This window comes from Vicugna pacos, chromosome 9 (assembly GCF_048564905.1).
Source record: "Vicugna pacos chromosome 9, VicPac4, whole genome shotgun sequence".
In the NCBI taxonomy this organism is placed as follows: Eukaryota; Metazoa; Chordata; class Mammalia; order Artiodactyla; family Camelidae; genus Vicugna; species Vicugna pacos.
The window spans coordinates 53,786-74,495 of record NC_132995.1 but is presented as its reverse complement, the minus strand read 5'-3'; the positions used below and the strand labels follow the sequence as shown (position 1 = coordinate 74,495).

The following is a 20,710-nucleotide window of genomic DNA, read 5'->3' as shown; positions in this document are numbered from 1 at the left end:
GCTCCTCCCACCCCACAAAAGGAAGAGGCAGAAGCCATGCAGTAACATTCCCCTTTAATAGCCTGGTGGGACCTCCAGTGGTGTAGGGGTGGGGTGCTGGGTCCCCAGCCACCCAGTCCCCTTGGCCACCCACCCCAGAGCCCAGAGTAGGAGGGCTGGATAGCACCCAGCGGGGGGCTAGACAAGCCAATTCATTTCCCATCGCTGAGCGGGTCGGGGGAGGCAGCGCCGACCTTAATCACATGGTGGTTAAAAAAAAAAAATAACTAGGAGCGGGTGGCAGGGAGGGGTGGCAGGCCAGGGCATGGGATTTCCCCACCGACCGCCCCATGCCCCCCACCTGTGGCCCCCAATAAATATTTGCAGGGGATGCCAGGGCTGATGGCCCTGGCAGGGGCAGGTCTGCGCCAACCCTATTTCAGGCAGCGCTCGAAGTAGGTGGAGCCGATATAGCCACCCCGCATGGAGCGCTGCACATTCTGCTCAAACAGCCTCCGGTTGTTCTGCAGGACCTCGGCGGCCTCCTTGTTCAGTGGGTCTTCAGGGTTGGGCTCCTGTGGCCAGTATGGGTGGGGGTCAACAAACCCAAGGGGAAGAGGGCCAACCTCCACCCCTCCTCAGCCCCCTACCCCTACTCACCAAGAAGAGATACTGCAGGCCATAAATTATGGAGTTTATCGTAAGGACTGGCTTCCAATCCTCTCTGTGGGCAGAGAGCATCATGGTCAGGGGCTGGTAAGTGGGCCGTCACCACAAGCCCTATTGGGACCAGGCAGGTCGGGCCCAGGGCACAGGATAGTGTAGATGTGAGAGGCTAGGGAAAGGGTGCAGAGAACAGGCCAGGGAGAAAGCCAAGGTCAAACCACCAAAAAGAAAATGTGGCGATGAAGAGACAGAGGGACACAGACCACAAGTGGGATAGAAGGGACAGAGACTGGTGCAGTACAAGGCCATGAGGGGAGCTGGGCAGGCAGGACTAGGGGAGCAGTGGAGGGCTCATTAATGCCCTCACCTGAGGATGTTGAGGCAGACGTTGCCCTCGAGGTCAATGTTGGGGTGATAAACCATCGTCTCACACTTCACCTTGGGGGGGTCATGCGGGTAACCCTGGCCCACCTGGCTCCAGGAAAAGAGAGGGGAGGTGGATAGGTGTCCAGGCAGTGCCTGGCTGAGGCCTCAGCTGTTGCTTCCTCAGCCCCAGGAGCCACCGCTGCCCACCTGGGACTTACCTTAAAACTGAACACAAACTTCCCACTCTTATAGAAACCCTGTGAGGGGAGAGAAGAGGAGTTAGGACCCTTTCCTACAGGCGAACCAGGTATCCCTACTTGAGGTGGGACCACCTGCTCGTGCCTGGGAGTCCAGTTGAGTGTGCCCTCACCTCATCAGGACAGATAACCAGCTTGAAGTTGAGGAGGTCGTCTGGATCTGAGAAGCTGATGTCACAAGTCTTGGGCAGATTCAGCTCGTTTATGTCTGTGTTTGCACAGTAGAAAAGGGAAACAAAGAAACGGAAAGGGAGAGAGGAGGGTGCTCAGGGCAGGTGCAGGTGCCAGGAGAGCCCCTACTGCTTCCTCCAGGACCCTCAGGGCTCTTTCCTGGGCTATGGGCCACATCTCCAACCCTCTCCTTACTCCTTCTGCTCCCCAGTCTCCAGGCAGGCTTCTCTGGATTTACAGTACACCCTCAATGTGCATCTTCAACTCTGGGCCCAGGGTAAGCTCCGACTCTTCTGAATCCACAGCCCTAAGTCCCATAACCCAACAGCTGGGACCCCCCCGACCAATTCCCCAATGTCCCTACTCCCATGTGGCCCCTAGGAGCCTCTGACTACCCCAAACCCAGGATCCCTGGCCATAACCTCCACTTTCTAGTGGAGACCCACCTGTCTGCCCAAACTCAAGGACCCTGTCCCCACCACATAGCCTAAATAAATCATCCCCCAACCAAACCCTGGTCCCCACCATCCATCTACTTTTCTCTCTGCCTGTCATCCCAAACCCAGGTTCCCATCTGACCCTCAGATCTGTGAGTCTCCAGCTCTCCTACCCTATACTACTCTGATTATAAGATTATCAGCATCTCCAGCATGATGGTCTAAACCCAACCTTACTCTTACTTCTAATCTCTGGTACACACTTTCGTTCCCTCCTTCTCCTGTCACCCCGAAACCCAAATTGCCATGTGACCCCCCGAATCCCAGGCCCCGGAACCTACTTCACCTTCTCTGACTCTCAGATTCCCAGTGACCCCAGCATTAATACGCTGAATCTTCTCCCACGTCAACCCCCCATCGCCAGCCCCCACTAGCCCTATATCCTGTGCCTGTCACCCAGGTTCCTGTCTGACCTCCTGACTCTTAGAGCCCCCGGTAACCCCTCCTCCACCGCCTGACCCTCAGATTCTTGGTCCCTAATTTCAGACGCCTGGCTTTTCAAATACCCTCCTCGGTCCCCCCATCTCTGACCGTCCACTGACTGTATTACCAATCCTGATCCCCCAATACCCAAGCCCTGATTTCCGACCTCTCACATCCGCGGCCCCCCATTTCTGACATCTCTGACCCCTGGCGACCGCATTACCCCACACCTGACTTCTACATCACCCCAACCCAGGCGCTGATCTCCGACCCCCCACCCCATCTGCCGACCCCGTACCCTTCTGAATCCGCAGCTGTGCCGCCGACGCCTTCTTGCTGCTGCCCTTGGTGCCGCCCGCCGACTCCTCCTCCTTCTTCTGCTGCTTCAGCGAGAACAGCTTGATCATCCTGCCGCCGCCGCCGCTGCCGCCGCTGCGGGGCCCGGGACCCCGACCACCCGGCCCCCCGCCGCCGCCCGCGCCGCCTCCGCCACTCGGACCCGCCGCCGCGGCCTCCTCGGCTGCTGCCGCCGCCCGCCCGGCCTGCCGCGCCGCTCCGCGCCCACCGCGCGGCCCGCGTCGGCTCCCGTAGTCCGGCTCCGGCCTGGCCCGGCGCCTCGGGCTCGCTCGGCGGCGCTCGGGCCCACTCGGCTGTTCTCGGGCCCGCTCGGCCCCGCCCCCACCCGCCGCTCCTTCCTCCCACTGGCCCGCTCCGGTCTCAGGCTTAGCTGAGGTTGCTGACGCGGGGTCCTTAGGCCTCGCTGCTGGCCCGCTCACTCGCACCCTCCGCGAGGGGGGTTTGGTTCGAGGTGGAAAGGGGAGGCGGGGGCCGCGGTGATGGCGGCCCTGTATTGGAGGACGGTGGGCTTCCGCGGTAACAGCAGCTTCGGCGGGGAGGTCCGCAACGGCCTCGGGCGCCCCACCACTTCGGATATTTCCGCCGCCTGCCCGCTTCGGCTCTTCCCGCCCGGCCTGCGGTGTGCGCCTGCGCAGCCGCCGCCGCCCTGTGTAGCGCCCCGTTGGGACTTGGGGATCGGGCTCCTTCGGCTCGGCTCGGGTATTTCCGTTAGTGAGGGCCGTCCCGCGGTCACTTCCGGGGACGCCTTGGGGTCTTGGGGAGGGGCGGTGCCGCCGCCATCTTTAAGTGGGGCAGATGTGGTCGCTTCACTTGCGGCTTCAGCCATTCCCACTTGCAAGCGTGCAGACGGCGTCGGAAGTGGGACAGACGAGATAGTTGCCCCCGGAGGTCACAGAATGAGGCTGGGTGATCGTTGCGGGCCAGAGCCTGGGCAAGGGCAAGGGCGTGGGCCAGAGCCTGGACAAGGCCAGGGGCGTTGTCCAGCGGGTGCGGGGTGCAGCACATCCCATCGCAAACCCAAAGAACCCGCTCGCGGAGACTCTGGTTGAGGTAAACTAACAAATAAAACATGCATTGTACCGGAGAGTGGTAAGCACTGTGGAGGTTTATACGGACTGACAGTTGGAGGACGGAATGTGGGGGCGGCGCCGCTCTCGGCGCGAGTCGTAAGTTCCAGCGGAGGCGCCCTACGACCTTCGCCTTCTGCGCCAACGGTGTGGGCGGGCCAGCCTCCGCTCCAATCAGAGTTTAGCCTGCCTCGCCGGGCTGGAGGAAGCGGTGTCGAGCGGGTCTGCAACTTCTGTCCATCAGGCGGTTAGCGGCGCTTTGACGGCGGTTCCCGGCTAGGGGCCCGGCTCTGCCCTTCAGCTCAGCCCCGTCCGAGTGAGGCTCCTGCCCATGTCCCCATCCCGTCACTGGGGCAACGTGCCACCAGGGAAGATCGCCTGGAGCACTATGGGAGTAGTCCCGGCAGCCCAGCCTGGCCTGCGGTGGGGGCGGGCAGGCGCGTCCTTGGCTTTCTCTTGGCTGACGACCCCGGCCCCATCCTCATCCCGGAGAGTCGTCTCCAACTCTTGGGGTTTTGGTTTGACGTCCATCCCGGCCCCAGCCTCCTCGGAGGCTTTGCGTGGGTACCCTCGGCGTCCTTGGCCCCGTGGACTGAGCCCAGCCGTGTCTGTACAGCTGTCCCCCCTTTTGGCCCTTCCGTTCTCCATCCACCATCCCAGGCGCCCCCTTTAGCCCTCTGCTCGTCCTAGCTACACACTCCCTTGAGAGCTGAGTGCTGGAGAGGCGCCGAGGTGAGGATTAATACCCAGAGCTGATATGATTGCAACCATCCCAGGGGGTCTCACGCTTCAGACATGGTTGATCCTGGGACCCACAGAGCCCCTTCAGACTTAATTTCTCTCTTCCTCTATCCCTTCCTCTCCATTCTTCTCACCTGCTCTGCTCTTGCTGCTGCTGCTGTTGATGATTCTTTTTTTGTATAGGACGTCTCCACATGAGAGTTGATGACCATTCTGCAGTTTTCAGCCAGAGCCTCCGGTGGTTTCTGTTGCCCAGTCTGATTCATGTGTGCATTCTTGGGCCAGTTGCTGAGGCCCTTTAATTAAGGTCCCATCTAGGGATGTGATATTCACTGCCTGGAAAGGTGACACTGGAGTAACCAAAGCTAGACTTGTGTGATATCTGATCTTGTGGCTTCCCCGCCATCTGGTGGGGAAGACTTGAGCATGCAACAAAGTGCTGGGCAAAGGGGGCCGTGGTGTACAGACCAGGAAGGAGGCAATAGCCTAACTGGGGCAGGATTGGAAGTGGTGCAGCTAAGCTGTATATTCCTTGTCACTCTCATGGCAACCCAAGTGGCAGAGAGGCACAGGTGGCTTGGGTGGCAAGGGTGCCTGTAGCCCCTGGGCCTGCAGCCTCTTAGGAGGCAGCACAGGGTTCAGCATGTGCAAAGGCCCTGAAGGAAGCTGGGGCCAGTACCTTGGAGAGACTAGGCAGAACGTGCTGGGCGAGTTGTGAGGGTGAAAGTGCACCTCAGGGTGGTAGAGTAGCCTCTGGGAGTGGGAAGAAAGGATCTGCTTTGGGAATGAGGGACCAGGAGGTGGCAGGGAGTGGAGGTTGAGTGCTGTGGGCATCCAGGCTGGAGATGGATGGCTGGGATCAGAATGGAGCTCAGGGGTGAAGAGAATTGGATAGATTTGGGAGAGAACAGTATGGGCTCAGGTACAGACAGCCCAGGGACAGGGTGGCTGGGCACTGTTGTAGCTTTCTTGGATGACCAGTGCTTGGGTATTCCTCCCATGGCTCTGGCCAGGTGGGGCTGAGTGGTAATCTGTCCAAGCCCTCAGCACTGCTCACATTATGGTAACAGTTGGGTTTTCAACCTACAGCCACATAATTAAGAGTACAGAGGTGTCCCAGGCCATCTGCAGAAAGGAGCTCTCATGGGCAGCTTTCACATAGCTGTTCATGGTTATTTCTTTTCGGCTGGTCTGGCAGGTAGGTCCATGGACTTCTCACAGCTTCTGGTGTGGGGCCCTGGCTGAATGTCTCCATGTTTTTCATGTTTGTCCTGATTTTTCCTGTGTGGAGTATCATGTTTTTAAGTAGCTCTATCTGCACAGATTTCCCTTCATGTTCTTCACAACATGAAGGTGATCAAAGATGACAGCTTTCTTGTTCTTTTTGTTTGTGATTATAAAAATCACACAATCTTGTAGAAAGTCCACATTACAGGATTTAAAAGTTCTGGCAACATTCCTCCAACCGGAGACCACTAGCTGACTCAGTGTTCATTCATGTGTCTTCCTTGATGCAATACTCCCAGCCTCTCCCCACCTTCCTCTCCCTTCTGATTTTACCTATCCCAGACCAGGTTTCTTAGAATCCCCTTTGTGGTCAGAGAGAACAGTGAGTGCTGTCAAAGGGCCCAGGGGACCTCCGGCCCTCCCCTGCCCTGGATTGTGCCACACAGGCGTGCCCCTGCAGAGGGAAGTGCTGGCTTTGCCAGAGACAGTGGAGGCCAGAGTGGCTCTGGTCCGGATGGGACTAGGCCGGCAGGGAGGTGGAGAGAGGAAAGGAGTAGGGAGGGGAGGAAGGGGGCCGAGGCAGGGAGCATACCTTCCCTAGCATAATGGGTAGAAGCCCCTGACTCAGGCTGGCTTGTCTTTCCCTGATCCAGGGCCAGTCTTGTGGAGGTCAGGGTGACTTACAGTGGCCAGGGAAGGTCCAGCTGCACTTCTGGAAGAAGCTTGGACACACAGGCCTGGAAAGGCTGTTCCTGGAACCGTCTAGGACAAGGGCAGCCTGACATCTGCTTAAAGTGGGGTTTAAGTCCCAAGCCAGACCCTGCTGCATGAAGACCCCCTCTTTGGAACCGCTTCTTACTCCTTGTCTCTGGCACTAACAGCACCCACTGGTTGGGTAGGGGGCTGTGTCAAGAGGCATGGAAGGGGAAGATAGGGCAAAAGAAGCAATGGCATAGGAAAAGGCTGGAGGATTCTAGAGATACCTGCCCTCGAGTCTGCAGGATACTGAACATGCACTGGCAGCGTCTGTCAGTTTTTATGTAAGCTGCTGCCAGCTGTGTTTCCTGACTTGCTATGGAATGTACTCCTGATGAAGACCTCCCAGTGTGCGGGGCCAGGGAGGGGCGAGAACGGCCCACAATGGGAATGATCACTAGAGGGCTGTGGAACTGGCCCTGAGCCTGCAGCCAACTTTGGTTCTCAGACTGGATGCCATCCCATCCTAAGCTCCCCCCACCCCCAGCACCTGTGGGTAGTAAACATGTGGGAAAGGGGGAAAGCCCCACAAGAATATGAATTCCCAGATACAACCTTGAAGCTTTTACACCTAGGAAATGCCTTCCTAGGTTTAAAATTTCATGAACACATCCTCAGGCTCGCTCCAGCCTGCTGGGCACCAGTTTGATAATTCTGCTGTGCCTGATGACCTTGGCCGGCTGGGGAAAGCTGTGACAGCCCAGGTCCTCCCCTGGTAGTCGGCTTGGCCAGCGGAGATGTGGGTCAAAGGCAACATGGACAAACAGCACAGGAGTCCCGGTGCAAGGGGGGGCACCCCAAGACCTGGGCAGGCGCCTCCCGAGGGGCCACCACTGCAGGGGCCATGGCTGTTACTGGAACTGTGTGGTTGCAGAGGAAGTGGTGGATGGGTGAGGTAGGCAGACAGGTACCCACGCGGATAGGGGGGCACCGACTGGGTGAAGATCCAGACGCAGATTCTGCGTGCTGTTTATTGAGCACCTACTGGTCGCCAGGCCCTAAGAGGATGGGCTGGTACCCATGCCTTCGCAGGCCTCACAACAAACCTGTGAGGTAGGTATTCTGCACCCAGGCTCCTGCACAGAGGACCAAGGTGAAGGCAGAGAGTGGGTGCAGCCGGCACTGGCTTTACTCCGCGCTGTGGACACGCTGGTGTTGGATGAGCTTGGTGCTCTGGTGGAAGCGGCGGCCACAGTCCTGGCAAGCGAAGGGCTTCTCGCGCCTGTGGGTGCGCAGGTGCTGTGTAAGCGTGGGCCTCTGGCGGAAGGCCTTGCCGCATTCGGCACAGGCGAAGGGCCGCTCGCCCGTGTGGATGCGCCGGTGTTGTGTGAGGTTGGCGTGCTGCCGGAAGCTCTGGCCACACTCCGGGCAGGCGAAGGGCCGCTCGCCCGTATGGATGCGCTGGTGCTCGGTGAGCCTGGAGACCTGCGTGAAGCCTAGGCCGCACTCGTTGCAGTGGTAGGGCTTCTCGCCTGTGTGCGTCCGCTGGTGGCGGGTGAGCTTCAGACGCTGGCTGAAGCGCTGGCCGCACTCCGGGCAGGCGAAGGGCTTCTCGCCTGTGTGGACGCGCAGGTGCTGCGTGAGCGTGGGCCGCTGGCGGAAGGCCTTGCCGCATTCGGCACAGGCGAAGGGGCGCTCGCCTGTGTGGATGCGCCGGTGCTGCGTGAGGTTGGAGCGCTGCCGGAAGCTCTGGCCGCACTCGGCACAGGCGAAGGGGCGCTCGCTGCTGTGTACGCGCCGGTGCTGCAGCAGCACTGAGCGGCGGCCGAAGCGCTCGCCGCACTCCACGCAGCCGAAGGACTTGTTGCCAGTGTGCACCGCCTGGTGCTCCAGCAGCACGGCACGCTGCGCGAAGCTCTCACGGCACTCGCTGCACGGGAAGGGGCCTGGGGGCTCAGGTGCGCCTGGAGGCGCGGGAGGTGTCGCGCCGGGGCCTGGGGGGTCGCCGTGGATGCGTTGGTGCTGCAGCAGGTTGGAGCGCTGCCGGAAGCTCTGGCCGCACTCGGAGCAGTGGAAGGGCTGCTCGCCCGTGTGCACGCGCCGGTGCTCCTCCAGGCGCGCGCTGCGAACGAAGCCCTGGCCGCAGTCGCCACACACGAACGGCCGCTCCTCGGTGTGAGTAAGCTGGTGGCGCAGCAAGTGCGAGCTCCGGCTGAAGCTGCGGCCGCACTCGCCGCACACGAACGGCCGCTCTCCCGTGTGTATCTTCTGGTGCCTCAGCAGGTTGCTGCGTTGGCTGAACACCTTCCCGCACACATCGCAACGGCCACCTCGCACGGCTCCACCGCCTGTGCTGGGGCGACCCCGACCCCGGCTCCGGCCCCTGGGGGCGCGCCAGCGAGCAGCGGCCAGCCCCGGGCCCACGCCCTGGCAGGCGTCATTGGTGAGGCCCTGCTCAGCTACTGGGCCGCTAGGGAGCACAAGCGCTTGTGAGAAGCCACCTTCGCGGGAGGGCGATTCGAGTCGGCCTGTGAGGCTGCCTACGCCGAGGTCCCAGGGGATGTGGAGGTGGGGGCTCACAGTGCCCGGGCCAACAGAAACACTGTCCATCTGGAGTGTAAATCCTGCATTGCACAAGGAGACCCCTCACTTATGATGGAACCCACTTGTCCCCAGACCCACTCCAGCCCTGGGGAAAGGGTATCAAGTAGAGCAACCTGAATCTGACCAAGGAGGCGGGACAGACGTGGTGCTGCTGGGGCGGGGATTCTATCCAGGCAGGTTTTCCTAAGGAGGTGACAACAAGACAGAACCTTGCAGGAAGTGGAAGACTGAAAAGCTGGGGATGACCTCTGTAGATCTGACTTGGGTTTGCAAAACTGCCTTTCTGGAAGGGCAAAAGTGGGGCAGGTGGCCACTGCACTGTCTAGGTGATGATGGTTGCCACAAATGCAGAGGAGTGGGTTGGTCTGAGGGAGGCTGAAAAAGTGGAGCCAACAGGAAGGGAATGAGGGACGGGAGGGAGGCAGGGGATACAGGCGCCAGGACTTTTGCCTGTGGTGCCTTGCCTGAGATGCCCACGGGGCGTCTGAGGGATAGACACCACGTGCAGGCTGTGTGGCACAGAATTTAGGGGCCCAGTCTTCAGAGAAATGTGAACGTGGGTGCCATGGCATGTACATGGCACATGGAGCCCTGGGCCTGCCTGTGATCAAAGAGGGGTGGGTGTCTGGAGGAAAGGAGCAGGTCTCAGCCATGCTGTAAGCAGGCCATCATACGAGGTTGGGTGAGGGAGGAGGTGTGGGCGGAGGCAATAGACAAGGAGGAAGCCCCGAAGAAGTTAAACCAGGGAGACTGAGATAGCAGCAAGGGCTTCCGTAGGTGACAGAAAACACGTACGCTGTCAAAACTCAGACAAATTATACTGCATCAGAGGCAATCATTTGTGCTCAGCAAAAACAACCTTGGAGTCAAAAAATGAATGCCAAACTGAGAAACTCTCCAGAGGCAAAGGGCCAGTTAACGAAAGTAAACAGCGCCCACCAATCAACAAGAAAAACCAACGACCTGACAAAGGACAGGAAGAGGAAATGTAACTGAGGCTTAAATCCCTTAAAATATGCCCAGTCCCCTCCTAATAAGAAAACTGTGTCTTAGAGCTGTACTCCAGGAACCTAGGCATCTGTGTGCATTGCTGGTGAGCATAAACAGAAGCCAGGGTGGCAAAATACATCAAAATGACAAATTTCCCACAATCTGATCCAGCAATTTCACTTCTAGGTACTTCTCTGACAGTTGTGTTTCCCCTGTGGGAAATGACCTGTGTAGGTGGTTTCTCGGTTCTCACTGAAAAATGACCCAAAGGAATGTCAGTAGGAGTCTGGGCGGATAAACAGGGGTGCCCCTAGTGACCATACCCAGGCTCTACGCCGCCGTCCAGAGAGAGCGCTGGCTGCCATGTGTTGAGGTGGGAAGATGCCTGGAAAATGTCAGGTGTGGAACAGGTGAAGATTAAGTATTGATTTATGTTTTAAAGACTGGAAACGAGTATACGTCTGAATTTGTGTTTGTTTTTCTATACACAGAATCCTTCTGGAAGGACACACCGAAAACTGGTGATGCGAGCTGTTGGGAAGCAGGACTGTGTGACACCAGCAGGGGAGGGGCATTCCACTGTGTACTCCCTTGTGCCTTTTAAATTTCCTAACATGTAGATGTATGAGCTATTCAAAATGTTCTCATGATTGGGTGGGAGGGTACAGCTCAGAGGTAGAGTAAGTGTTTAGCATGCACGAGGTCCTGGGTTCAATCCCCAGTACCTCCATTAAATTAATAAACTTGATTACCACCCCTTCCCCTAACAAAAGGCCTGAAAAAACATTCTCAATGAAAACACCGGGTGCACAGAGGACGCTGAGTTGAGGGTAAGGGGAGCCGCCTACAGACCTGATGGTCCAAGGGATGAATCCACATCCCTGAGACAAGGATCTTATGAGAAAGGAACGAGCTCAGACTCTAACTAATAACTAACAAGACACACAGCACGTGGGGAATTCTGGGTAACAATGGTATCTATTTAAATTTGTTTCATCCTGAAACAACATTAAAAACCACAATAAAGGTTTTGTTTTGTGTTTCTTCAAGGCATAAAGTCCACAAAGACGAAGAGAAGAGGAAACAAACAAAACCCTGACATTTTCTGCTCAGGAAAGCAAGTGGGAAATGGTAACTGTGGAACAGCCTGGAGAAGGTGAATATGAGCTGGCAGTGGAGAAAACTGACAAAAGTCAACTTGTTTTACCCCAGAGGCTGGACAAGCTTAGGAGCTGAAGGTACCAGGTCCCTCGGGCCATGCAGGTGAAGCGGCAGGGTCCCTGCACGGAGCTACCCTGGACTATGTCTGCACAGAATTCTGAGAAGGCCGTGGGCCCTGCTGCAACCCTTATCCTGGAGCCCTTCTCCCATCCTGGCAAAAGGCTGGGTTGAGGGTGGGAAGCCGCACTGAGGAAGTCGTGGGAGTAAGGGAGGTCACACTGGGTGCTGAGATGCCAGCCTTTCTCCTGGGATGCTGACAAGAGGCTCGAAGTGCCTTCTGGGAACACTCAGAGGAAGGAACTGAAGATACTCCCAGCAAGGCTGACTCAAGGCAGCCCAGCCAGACTGCCCAATGAATCCTCCAGTAGCATCCACTCATGCACCTCCCCCACCCTCTCATGTCCCCCAAGAGGTAGGTCTCCCCCATGTCCCTCCCTGCCCTGGTTAGTTGTCCTGGCCACTAGGGTCCTCCTCCACCTGCTCAGAGCTGCCAAATTTGTGGTCCCCTGTCTTACACATAAGCAGACAACTTGGAGGAGTCAGAAACCACACTGGGAGAAGAAAGCTTAAAAAACAAGTTATTGTCATCCTCAGAAAAATAAGGAAAGACGTTACAGCTATAAGTAACAACAGAAGGTAGTTATAAAAATGAACATTCAGGAAATAAAAACACTCCTGGAAAGGAAAACTATCATAGTAGGTAAGAAAGTCTCAAATGAATGTCTGGAAGATGTAACTGAAGAAATTTTCTGGAAAACAGAGCAGAAAGAAAGGGATGATGGGATATCACAACAAAGAGAACATTTGAAGACCTGTCCAAGAGGCCAATAACCAAGTAACAGGCATTCCAGAAATAAGAGAATGAAACAACAGAGGAGAAGGAAATCAAAGAAACAATTCAAGCCTGTTTCCCACAACTGAAAAATGGAATTTCAGACTGAAAGGGCTCACCAACAGTGGTGATAAAAAAAGGTTTGAGACTGAGTTAATAATAAAAAAATGCTTCATCCAGCCAAAATTCAATGCAACGTGGAGCATTAGACAAATTGTTCCTGCTACGTAACATATCTGAGAACAACCTCGTGCACCAAAGTTGACAGGAAGCTCTGGCAGGACAAGGGAGGGAACCAAGAAAGGAGGGTCCAGGGAACAGGGAGGAAGGGGAGGCTGTCTGGGTGACAGCAGACGGGGTGGTGTGGGAGGTGGATCACGGAGGGTCCTGGACAAAGCCTGACCCCTATGCTGTGTCAGGGTCCCTCTGCCTGCCCACCCTGTTCACTAACCTGCTGTTCTTGCCAGACCCCAACCCATCTACCCCAGCACCCATCAGTTGGATACCAGCCTGGAATCCGGGGGCCACCCAAGACAGCAGCACTGAGAGAGGATGGGGGCTTGGGGAACACAAGTCCTGCTCTCAGAGTTTTCACTGTGGTGGGAGCAGCAGCTGGAGGGGGCATGAGGTGAGTGGAGGGCTTGGCTTTTGAGGGCAGAAGATGCTAAAACAGGTTGAACGGGGCAGGGGATACCCAGGGGATAGAGGAGCTCACGGGCCACTTGAACAGGGCCAGGAGTGGGATGGACAGATGTGCTGCTGCCCATGCAGAGGGCCCTGTGTTACTCACCTGGGGAGAAGATGCTCCCAGCTTCCTCCTGCCACAGGGCCCCAGGGTGCTCCCTCCACAGGGGGCCCTCAGTCCCAGTCTCACTATGGGAAGAGGTCGGGTCCAGCGACATCCCACAGCCCTGCAACCACAGTGGTCACTGCACGTCTGTCTGGCTAGGCCCAGGGAGGAGCCTACCCAACCTCCACCCACTGAGGCTCCCAGCGCAGGGAGGGGGCGTGGCTTGTGCTGGGCTCACCTGGGCCTCCTCAGGTAGGAGCGTGGAAGTGGCCTCCTGGGGGTTGGCTAGAGGCCCAGAATCCAGAAGCTCTGGAGAGGAAGGGTGGGGGGTCAGGTGGCCCAAGGGTGTCCCCTGCCCTGCTGCCCTCCTCAGTGGTGTGCCAAGTGCTGGGGTCCAGATGGGGTGAGACCTGGGTATAGACATGGGGCCAGGCACGGCAGGGAGGCTCTAAGGGCTGACACGGGAATGGTGGAGACTGTGGGTGGTCATGTCTGGCACCTGCCTGGGAGGCACACGAGAGAGGGACAGGCCCCTAGCACTTTGGGTCCTCCCCCAGCTGTGCCCACCCATACTCCAGCCTGCTGTCTGCTCCCCAGCAACTAGCTAATGTCCCTGGAGAGTGAACCCTGCATGCCTCCCACATACAGAAACCCCAACAGCCAGCTCCGTGTCAACAGAGGACATGGAAGGATAGTCAGGCTTGGTGTGCAAGGGATAATGGTGTCCACTGGATGGGCGGGATGTAGGGTCCACTGATGCATGGGAACAGTTCCATCTGGCAGGTGACTGGCCCAGTGGGCTTCAGCCAAGATCCCCTGGTCCATCCACTAAGGCCCTGGGCCATGCCCACCTTGCCTGTCCTTACCTGGGTCCTCTGTAACCTCAGGCTCCTCTTTCATCCGAAGGCCCAGTGGCGACTCCTGTGTGGCCCCAGGGGGCATCTCAAGACCAGGTTCCGGAGTCTGAGGCTTGGTTTGACGGAGAGGCTGGAAGTCGGAGGGCTCCATCTTCTCTGATAGCACCTCCTGGCCCTGCACCTGGACTGTAACCTGGGGAGATGCCCCACCACCATCAGGGGCTCACACAGAGATTTGGGCTGTATGCAAGCGTGGGGTCCATGGGCATACAGTCTATCTCGGGTCCCCAGGGGTGCTGACTCGCTGGGTCTTCCAAGGACCCACGTCCACCAGGGACTGAGCCAGGAGTTGAACGGGCCACCTATAGTTGCTCTCCTGCTGCCGACAACCAAGGCTGCCTGGTGCCCTCCTTCCCTCCTCACCCTGCTTCCCATGTCTGTGACTCCAGGTGATGTAGCAGTGGGCCAGTGATGCTGGCCTTGGAACCCCGTCTACCCTGACTGCTATGGTGAGCCCTTCTAAACCACAAGGGACCAATGTCTGGCTGGGCTTGGCACCCCCCAGCACAAGGCAGAGATGGATTCTGTTTCAGCTCAGGACCACTGACTCACCCATCTCCGGGGCCCTCCTGGCTCCTGGCGCAGCCCCTCGACCAGGGCAGCAGCCTCTTCAGGACTGCTTGGCCGCTGTCCCCGCACGCGGGCCTGGATCTCAGGCGGCAGCGCGCCCAGGAACTGCTCCAGCACCAGCAGCTCCAGCATCTGCTCCTTGGAGTGCACCTCGGGCCGCAGCCACCGGCGGCACAGCTCCCGTAGCCGGGCCAGGGCCTCTCTCGGACCCACTGCCTCCTCATAGTGGAAGTGCCGGAAACGCAGTCGAGCAGCCTCGGGGCCAGGATCCCACGGGGCGCCTTCACCCTCCTCCTCAGAGTCCTCCAGCTTCACCATGACAGGCCCCTCATCTTCTGGGGGTGTGTGGCCTGGGAAGCCCAGTGCTGCGGGCCTCATTGGAAAGACCAGGCCGGGACTCTGAGGCTAGTGTCCACCCCTGGGGGAGGAATGGGATGAGGCTGCTGCGATGAGGACAGACAGTGGTGGCAGTGCTTATTGAGTGCCTACTGTATGCTGTGCTGTTCAGTCCTGAGACCTGCCCCGAGTGGAAGGCGGATGAAGAAACTGAGGCACAGAGAGGGGGTCACGCCAAGGACCTGTGGGACTGAGAAGCCCTTCAGGAGCCACCTGTGTCCCTGGCCTCTTTAGCTGGGCCTCTGCAGAGTCTCTGGTAGCCCCTGCTTCTTAGGCCCAGAAGGCACCTCCTCTCTCCCCTAAATCCCACCTTTCTTCTATATGCACCACCTAATCCTGCCCTGCGCCCTCTTCCTACCAGGTGAATGACACCTACACCACCACTACCACTGCTGCCCCCAATGCCAGTCCAGCACTGCACCACCCAGCCTCTCACCAAGTCTCCTACCCTTCTGCTCCCAGCTTGGTTCCACAGGGCAGCCTCCCTCCACCTGCCCCACCCCACACCTGTGCAACATCACCTGTGTGGCCCAGCCCCTAGACAGCATCCTCCCCCCATTCAGTCCCATTCTCTGAACCCAACTTATCACAACATGCAATGCCCCATTATCTCCTCCATCTCCTGACTTAGGTGGGGCTAATAGGTAATGGGGGAGTTCCCAGGGGGAGGTACAAAGACCCCAAGAGACCACTGGACCCGGAGCCTGCAAGCAAAGTCACAGATTCTGATTCAGCCTATTGGCCATTTAACCTTGGCATGTCGCCAAGAGCCTCCGTGAATCACTATTTCTTCATCTGCAAAAGTAGGCGAGCCCTGCCCCCACCCTACTCGCGCTGCTCCTGCAGCAGGAGGTAAGGTGCGAGCTTTGTGAAGAAGTCTGTTTATTAAGGGGGTGCATTCGACTTCGAGGGCCGCCTGATCCCGTGAGTCTAACCTTCGCTCCTCAAGGTTTCAAGTCAACCTGAAACACTGGGAGAAGTTGGGCCTCCCGTTAGCCGGCCAGCGCTGTGAGGTTTCCTAAACTACATTTACCAGAAGTCTTGGCGGGCACCTTCTGCTTTAGGGAACCCGGCAGGTCCGGGTGCCGCCATGGCAACAGGGGCGGGGCTGCCAGACTGTCGCCGTGGCAACGCGCAGTAATTGACGAGCCTCGCGCGACAGCGCTGGGCCGGTCCACGGGGAGCGCCCAGGCCCGTGCCCCGCGCTCCCGGTCCCCCTGGGCCGCCGCCCCGGTCCCGCCCGAACATTCCCGGTTGACGGGCCCCCGCCCTCACCTCCGCGCTCAGCGGGCCGGTCCGCGCTTCTGAGCATGCGCACTCGCCGATTCCCCCTCCCTGGCCGGACTAAGTCTCCCAGAATGCTCCACGCACCAGCCTGAGCGCCGCCTTGCCCTCCCCCCCAACCCCGCTGCTTCTCGGGGCAGTGTCGTTCGCAACGCTCAGGTCACACTCCGGGCCGCGTCTTCCCGCGGTCCCGTCCTCACGTCCAGGCGTCCAGGCGTCCAGGCGCCCGTCGACGCGCGCTAGCTTCTCAGGGGGCAATGGGCGGCAGCACCCTCTCGCCAACCGCGTATGCCCCCCATCATGTCTCCCTCAATTCTCTACGGGGCTTTCGAGGATTAGCAGGACTCTGCACCAATCACTGCCCTCGTCACGACGCCGTCAGCCCCCCCATCTCCATGGCAACCGCCTGCGGAGCCTGGGCCACCTCGTCTACCGCCCTCGGGACCGCAGGAGAGCCTCGCCCCCTTTTGCCCTGATAGAGGGGCTCGGCCCAGTCCTTTCCGGGGGGTGTGGTCGGCCCCCCTTCCGCGCGTGCGCGGGGCGGCGACGTTCCTTTGTGCTCGCGAGCGGTAGGCGGGCCCAGACATCTCCATGGTTACCGGTGGGCCGAGCCGTTGATTTCCAGAGCAACCCTGGGTACCCACTAGTGTCTGAAAGAGGATGGGAACGGTGGGTTGAGGGCAGAGATGCCGAGCGAGAGGCAGTGAGGAGAGACAGACGCAGAGACTCGGGGGTAGGGGGTGCTGCGAGGAGAGACAGTGAACGTAAGTGAACAGACATAGCGACAGAGACACGGGCAGGACGGAAAGACATCGGAGAGGGCTTCTACTCTCAGAGAGCTAGACATTGTGATGAGAAGACAGAGGGTCAGAGTCAGGTCTGGGCAGACGTGTGGCAGAACAGTTAGCAAGACGGAGAGAGATCAGGGCGGGATGGAGAGGAAAGGAGAGACAAAGAGGGAGAATAGATTTACAGCGACAAGATGTGCAGATCGAGATTCAAGGGACAGACAAGGATCAGGAGTACATAAGCAAGAGGAAGAAAGGGACAGAAATTAGAGTCACAGTAAAATGGATCGAGAGTTTTCAAAGGCTCAGAGAAGGGTGATAGACAGCAAGGAGACAGATAGAGCTGGAGGGACACTTGAGGAAAACTTGTCCAAAACTTGCCAATAAGACAAAAAAGATGACTGGAAGACTTCTATGAGTTCCCTAGCACGTCCTCTACCAAGCCTTCTTCAGGTCATCTGATTCCCTAAGCGAAGCGACTCTTTTTCACTTAACTGCTTTTGATCAGAGTCCAGATACTGTGACGTTGGATGCTAATTTGTAAAAGGCTGATAGGTTGTAAATGCTTTCTGTCCAGTAGAAAAGTGTACCCCAAGGTTTTTACCACCCTGTAGGACACTAAGCAGGACACTAAGATGCCTTAGCCTGTCCACTGCCCTATAGGGCACTAATAATCCGACTTTGCGCTTTTATATCAGTGTTCGTTCTTTCTTTCAGCATCTCTGTTGTTCCTCCTCTCTTACCTTCCCGGAACCACCTATATCATCCTGTCACTTCCCACTGGCGGTAAATAAATCACCTGCTCACTGAGTTTGTTTCCAGCTGTTTTGAAATTTTTATTTTGACAGTCTGAAGAAATCTGGTTCTCCAGAATGGAGGACAGACATGGAAAAAGAGGAAACAGTGAGACAGAGCCAAGAAGGGAAGGAGATAGAGAGGCTGACGGACAGAAAGAGACTGAAAGTAGATGGCGGGTGAGACTGGAGAGTGAAATAAATCGGCGAGAAAGCCAGCCTTGGATAGAGACGTCCTGGGGCACCCCCTCCTGGACTCTGCGCTCAGCGGCCTGGCCGCCGAACTACATTCCCCGGCAGGCTCCGGGGCGACCAGGCGGGGCCCCTAGCCCGCCGTCGGGGGCGGGGCCCACGCGGCCTCCTCCAATCCCGGTCGTCGCTCGGCGACATTCCGCCTCCGCCGACAAGATGAAGGCTGGGCTCGGCCGCCGCCAGGAAGCGTCGCGTGAGGCAGGAGATATGGAGGGCCTGCGGCCCCGCCGGCCTAGTTGAGGCAGCTGGCCCGTGTCGCGGTCCGGAGGTGAGGGTGCCAGGCCGCGCGGGGGCCTGGGCTCGGGGGGTGGTAGGGCCGAGGCATCTGCTCCTTCGGTGCCAGTGGGGGTAAGAGAACCGATGCGCACGAAGGGCCAATCGGAGCCTTCGGCGGCCCCGCGGCCTTCTGGGAAATGTAGTCTCGTGCCTTCCCGGGCGGCGGGTTGGTAGACGTTCTAGAGCGGGAGGGACAGAACGAATGAATGTGTGGGTGAATTTAACGTACAGTTGTGGGTGAGCGGGCGAAGGCCTGGGCGCGAAACAAAGAACAGAGGGAGGGGCGCGTGAGTGGTTCGGAATTCGGGTCTCCTATGAGGCAGGCATGCCCACCCACCAAGCAGGTGCAGCCCACGGGTCCCCGATGGTTCTCGTCCTCGGTGCTGTAGACACTCCAGAAATACAAAGACCTGTCAGACAACTGTCCCTGGTTTTTACACACATTCCTTCAAAATCATTTTTACTGTTTTGATCAGGTGCCTCTTTCACGTGTTTGAAGTCCAAGAGGGACAAAGTGAGAGAAGCCTGCCTTTTACCACTACATTTCATTTAATAATTTAGTCAGCAAGTGACCACTGGATGCCTTCACAGTGCCAGGCTCTCTTCCTGGGCCTGGGGACACAGCAGAGCGCTCAACAGGCACAGCTCCTGCCCTCAGGCAACGTGCGACTGACACACAATAAAATATAGGTGGGTAGGACCTCTCTGATGAGGTTATTTTTGAGCACAGACCTTCAGAAAAGGGAATAAGCCATGCAGATGACGGAGAAGGGCCCCCACTGTGTGCCTAGGAGCCACAATAGTAAAGGCTCCGAGTCAGGAGCCCCGAGTCTGCCCTGAGAATGTGGTCAGGAGGAAGCAAAGGAGAGAAGGAGGCTCTGAGGCCCTTGACAAAGCTGGTGAGGACGGTAGCTTTTACTCAGGGAGAAGTGGGAGGCCTGGGAGGGGCTGAGCAGAGAGGGGACGGGATCTGATTTAGTTATTACTGAATCATTCTGGCCTCTGTGTGGAGAACTACCTTCCTCCTATATCCCCAGGTACTCCACGGTGGCGGCATGAATTAAGGAGGTTCCCTTCAGTGTTGGTTTCCTGTGACTGCTGTAACATATTACTACAGACTTAGGGTTTAAAACAACACAAATTTATTATCTTGGAGTCTTGGAGGTCAGATATATGAAGTGGGTCTCACTGGGCTAAAATCAAGTATTGGCTGGGCTCGTTGGTTCTGAAAGCCGTAGTCTTCAGTGGTCACATTGCCTTCTGAGTGAATGAAATCTTCTGCTTCCATTGATTCCTCTGATTTTATTTTGGGTCCATTCGGATAACCTGGGATAATTTCCACCACTCAAGATTGTTAGCTTAATCACACCTGCAGTGTCCCTTTTGCCACATAAGATAATTCATTCACAGGTTTCTGGGATTCAGACTTGCATGAGTTTAGGAGCTGTGTTCTGCCTCCCACGCTGATGTTTAACGTCTCTGAGTGAGGAGCGTGGAGATGCTCCTCCCCCTCATCAGTGTCGGTCAGGTGGGTCAGGATTTCTAGACTCTCTTTGCACCCCCTTGTGATTGCAAGAGATTTGTTGGGGGAAGAGAGCAAAGACATTTTACTGATCTCATGGGCTAAAACTAAGCGAAACGCTTTTCTAGATGCAAAGAACGCTTGCAAATGCGTACGCAGTGTTTTTAGCATTAGAGAGAAAAGGGACTGGGCGCACCCCTGAGGCAGTGGCAGTGCGCTAGGTCAGAACACGGGAAGGCAGGCTGTGGTCCAGATTCCTGGGCACTTGCACATTAATGCCCATGTGTTCCCCTCTTCAGGCAGAGGCAGGCGTGGCAGGAGAGGCCAAGAGGCTGCGGTTGTGGGCACAGCGGTAGCTGCCGTGGATGGGCAGTGGGGAGAGAGCTTGCTGAGGTGCATGGCTCGGGGAGGCGGCATGAAGACAGCCCCCTGCCCGCCGGGGTTGGGGAAGGCACCCCTCGGTGTTGGCCTCCGCCACAGCGCCAAGCGGGACCGGAAGTCCATCACCCTGCACGTGAAGTTGGAGGTGCTTCGGAGGTTTGAGGAGGGTGAGAAGTTGACGCAGATTGCCCGGGCCTTGGGGCTGGCCACCTCCACCGTTGCCTCGATCCGTGTCAACAAGGACAAGATCCGGGCCAATTCTCAGGCAGCTGCGCCTGTCAGCGCCACACAGCTGACTCGCTGCCGTGGTGTGTTGATGGGCCACATGGAACGCCTGCTGAGTCTGTGGATCGAAGAGCAGAAGCGGCAGAACCTGCCTGTCAGCACACTGCTGATCCAGGATAAGGCACGCCGGCTCTTCGCACAGCTGCAGCATGAGCAAGGCAGTGGCGTCCCCACTGAGACCTTTGGGGCCAGCAATGGCTGGTTTGCCCGCTTCAAGTCACGCCACAACGTGCTGTTGACAGATGAGCCGGCCGTGGCTGATGCCCAGGCTGCGGCCCGCTACCCCCCGGTGCTGCGCTCCATCCTGGAGGAGGGCAGCTACTCCCCGCATCAGGTCTTCAACGTGGATGAGACGGGCCTG

At 57.7% G+C, this 20,710-nt stretch overlaps 2 protein-coding genes and 1 long non-coding RNA gene across 10 annotated transcripts; 1 reads left to right on the top strand and 2 right to left on the bottom strand.

Annotated features, from left to right (window-relative positions):
* Nucleotides 1-37: 37 nt before the first annotated feature.
* UBE2M (ubiquitin conjugating enzyme E2 M) lies at nt 38-3,361 on the bottom strand. Its single transcript, XM_006218678.2, has 6 exons — nt 2,658-3,361; nt 1,382-1,476; nt 1,230-1,268; nt 1,013-1,116; nt 640-703; nt 38-554 (listed from the first exon to the last, which is right to left on the bottom strand). The coding sequence occupies exons 1-6, from the start codon at nt 2,764-2,766 to the stop codon at nt 414-416; spliced, it is 552 nt and encodes a 183-aa protein (XP_006218740.1). The 5' UTR covers nt 2,767-3,361; the 3' UTR covers nt 38-413.
* On the top strand, nt 3,029-17,649 carry LOC116279709 (uncharacterized). 7 transcript variants are annotated; one of them, XR_012075348.1, is made up of 5 exons: nt 3,029-3,766; nt 10,533-10,663; nt 11,092-11,197; nt 12,562-12,722; nt 13,791-17,649. It is a non-coding gene; the product is annotated as an uncharacterized lncRNA (long non-coding RNA). The 7 variants fall into 7 exon arrangements; XR_012075346.1 differs by having other exon boundaries at nt 3,029-4,099; XR_012075345.1 differs by having other exon boundaries at nt 3,029-4,515.
* Nucleotides 7,465-16,178, bottom strand: LOC102539406 (myeloid zinc finger 1). Of its 2 annotated transcripts, none has more exons than XM_006218679.4 (6): nt 16,043-16,178; nt 14,354-14,789; nt 13,751-13,934; nt 13,123-13,193; nt 12,885-13,005; nt 7,465-9,071 (listed from the first exon to the last, which is right to left on the bottom strand). In XM_006218679.4, the coding sequence occupies exons 2-6, from the start codon at nt 14,747-14,749 to the stop codon at nt 7,636-7,638; spliced, it is 2,208 nt and encodes a 735-aa protein (XP_006218741.1). In that variant the 5' UTR covers nt 14,750-14,789; nt 16,043-16,178; the 3' UTR covers nt 7,465-7,635. The 2 variants fall into 2 exon arrangements, with proteins under 2 accessions (XP_006218741.1, XP_072822525.1); XM_072966424.1 differs by having other exon boundaries at nt 14,354-14,814; nt 16,043-16,149.
* Nucleotides 17,650-20,710: the final 3,061 nt, after the last annotated feature.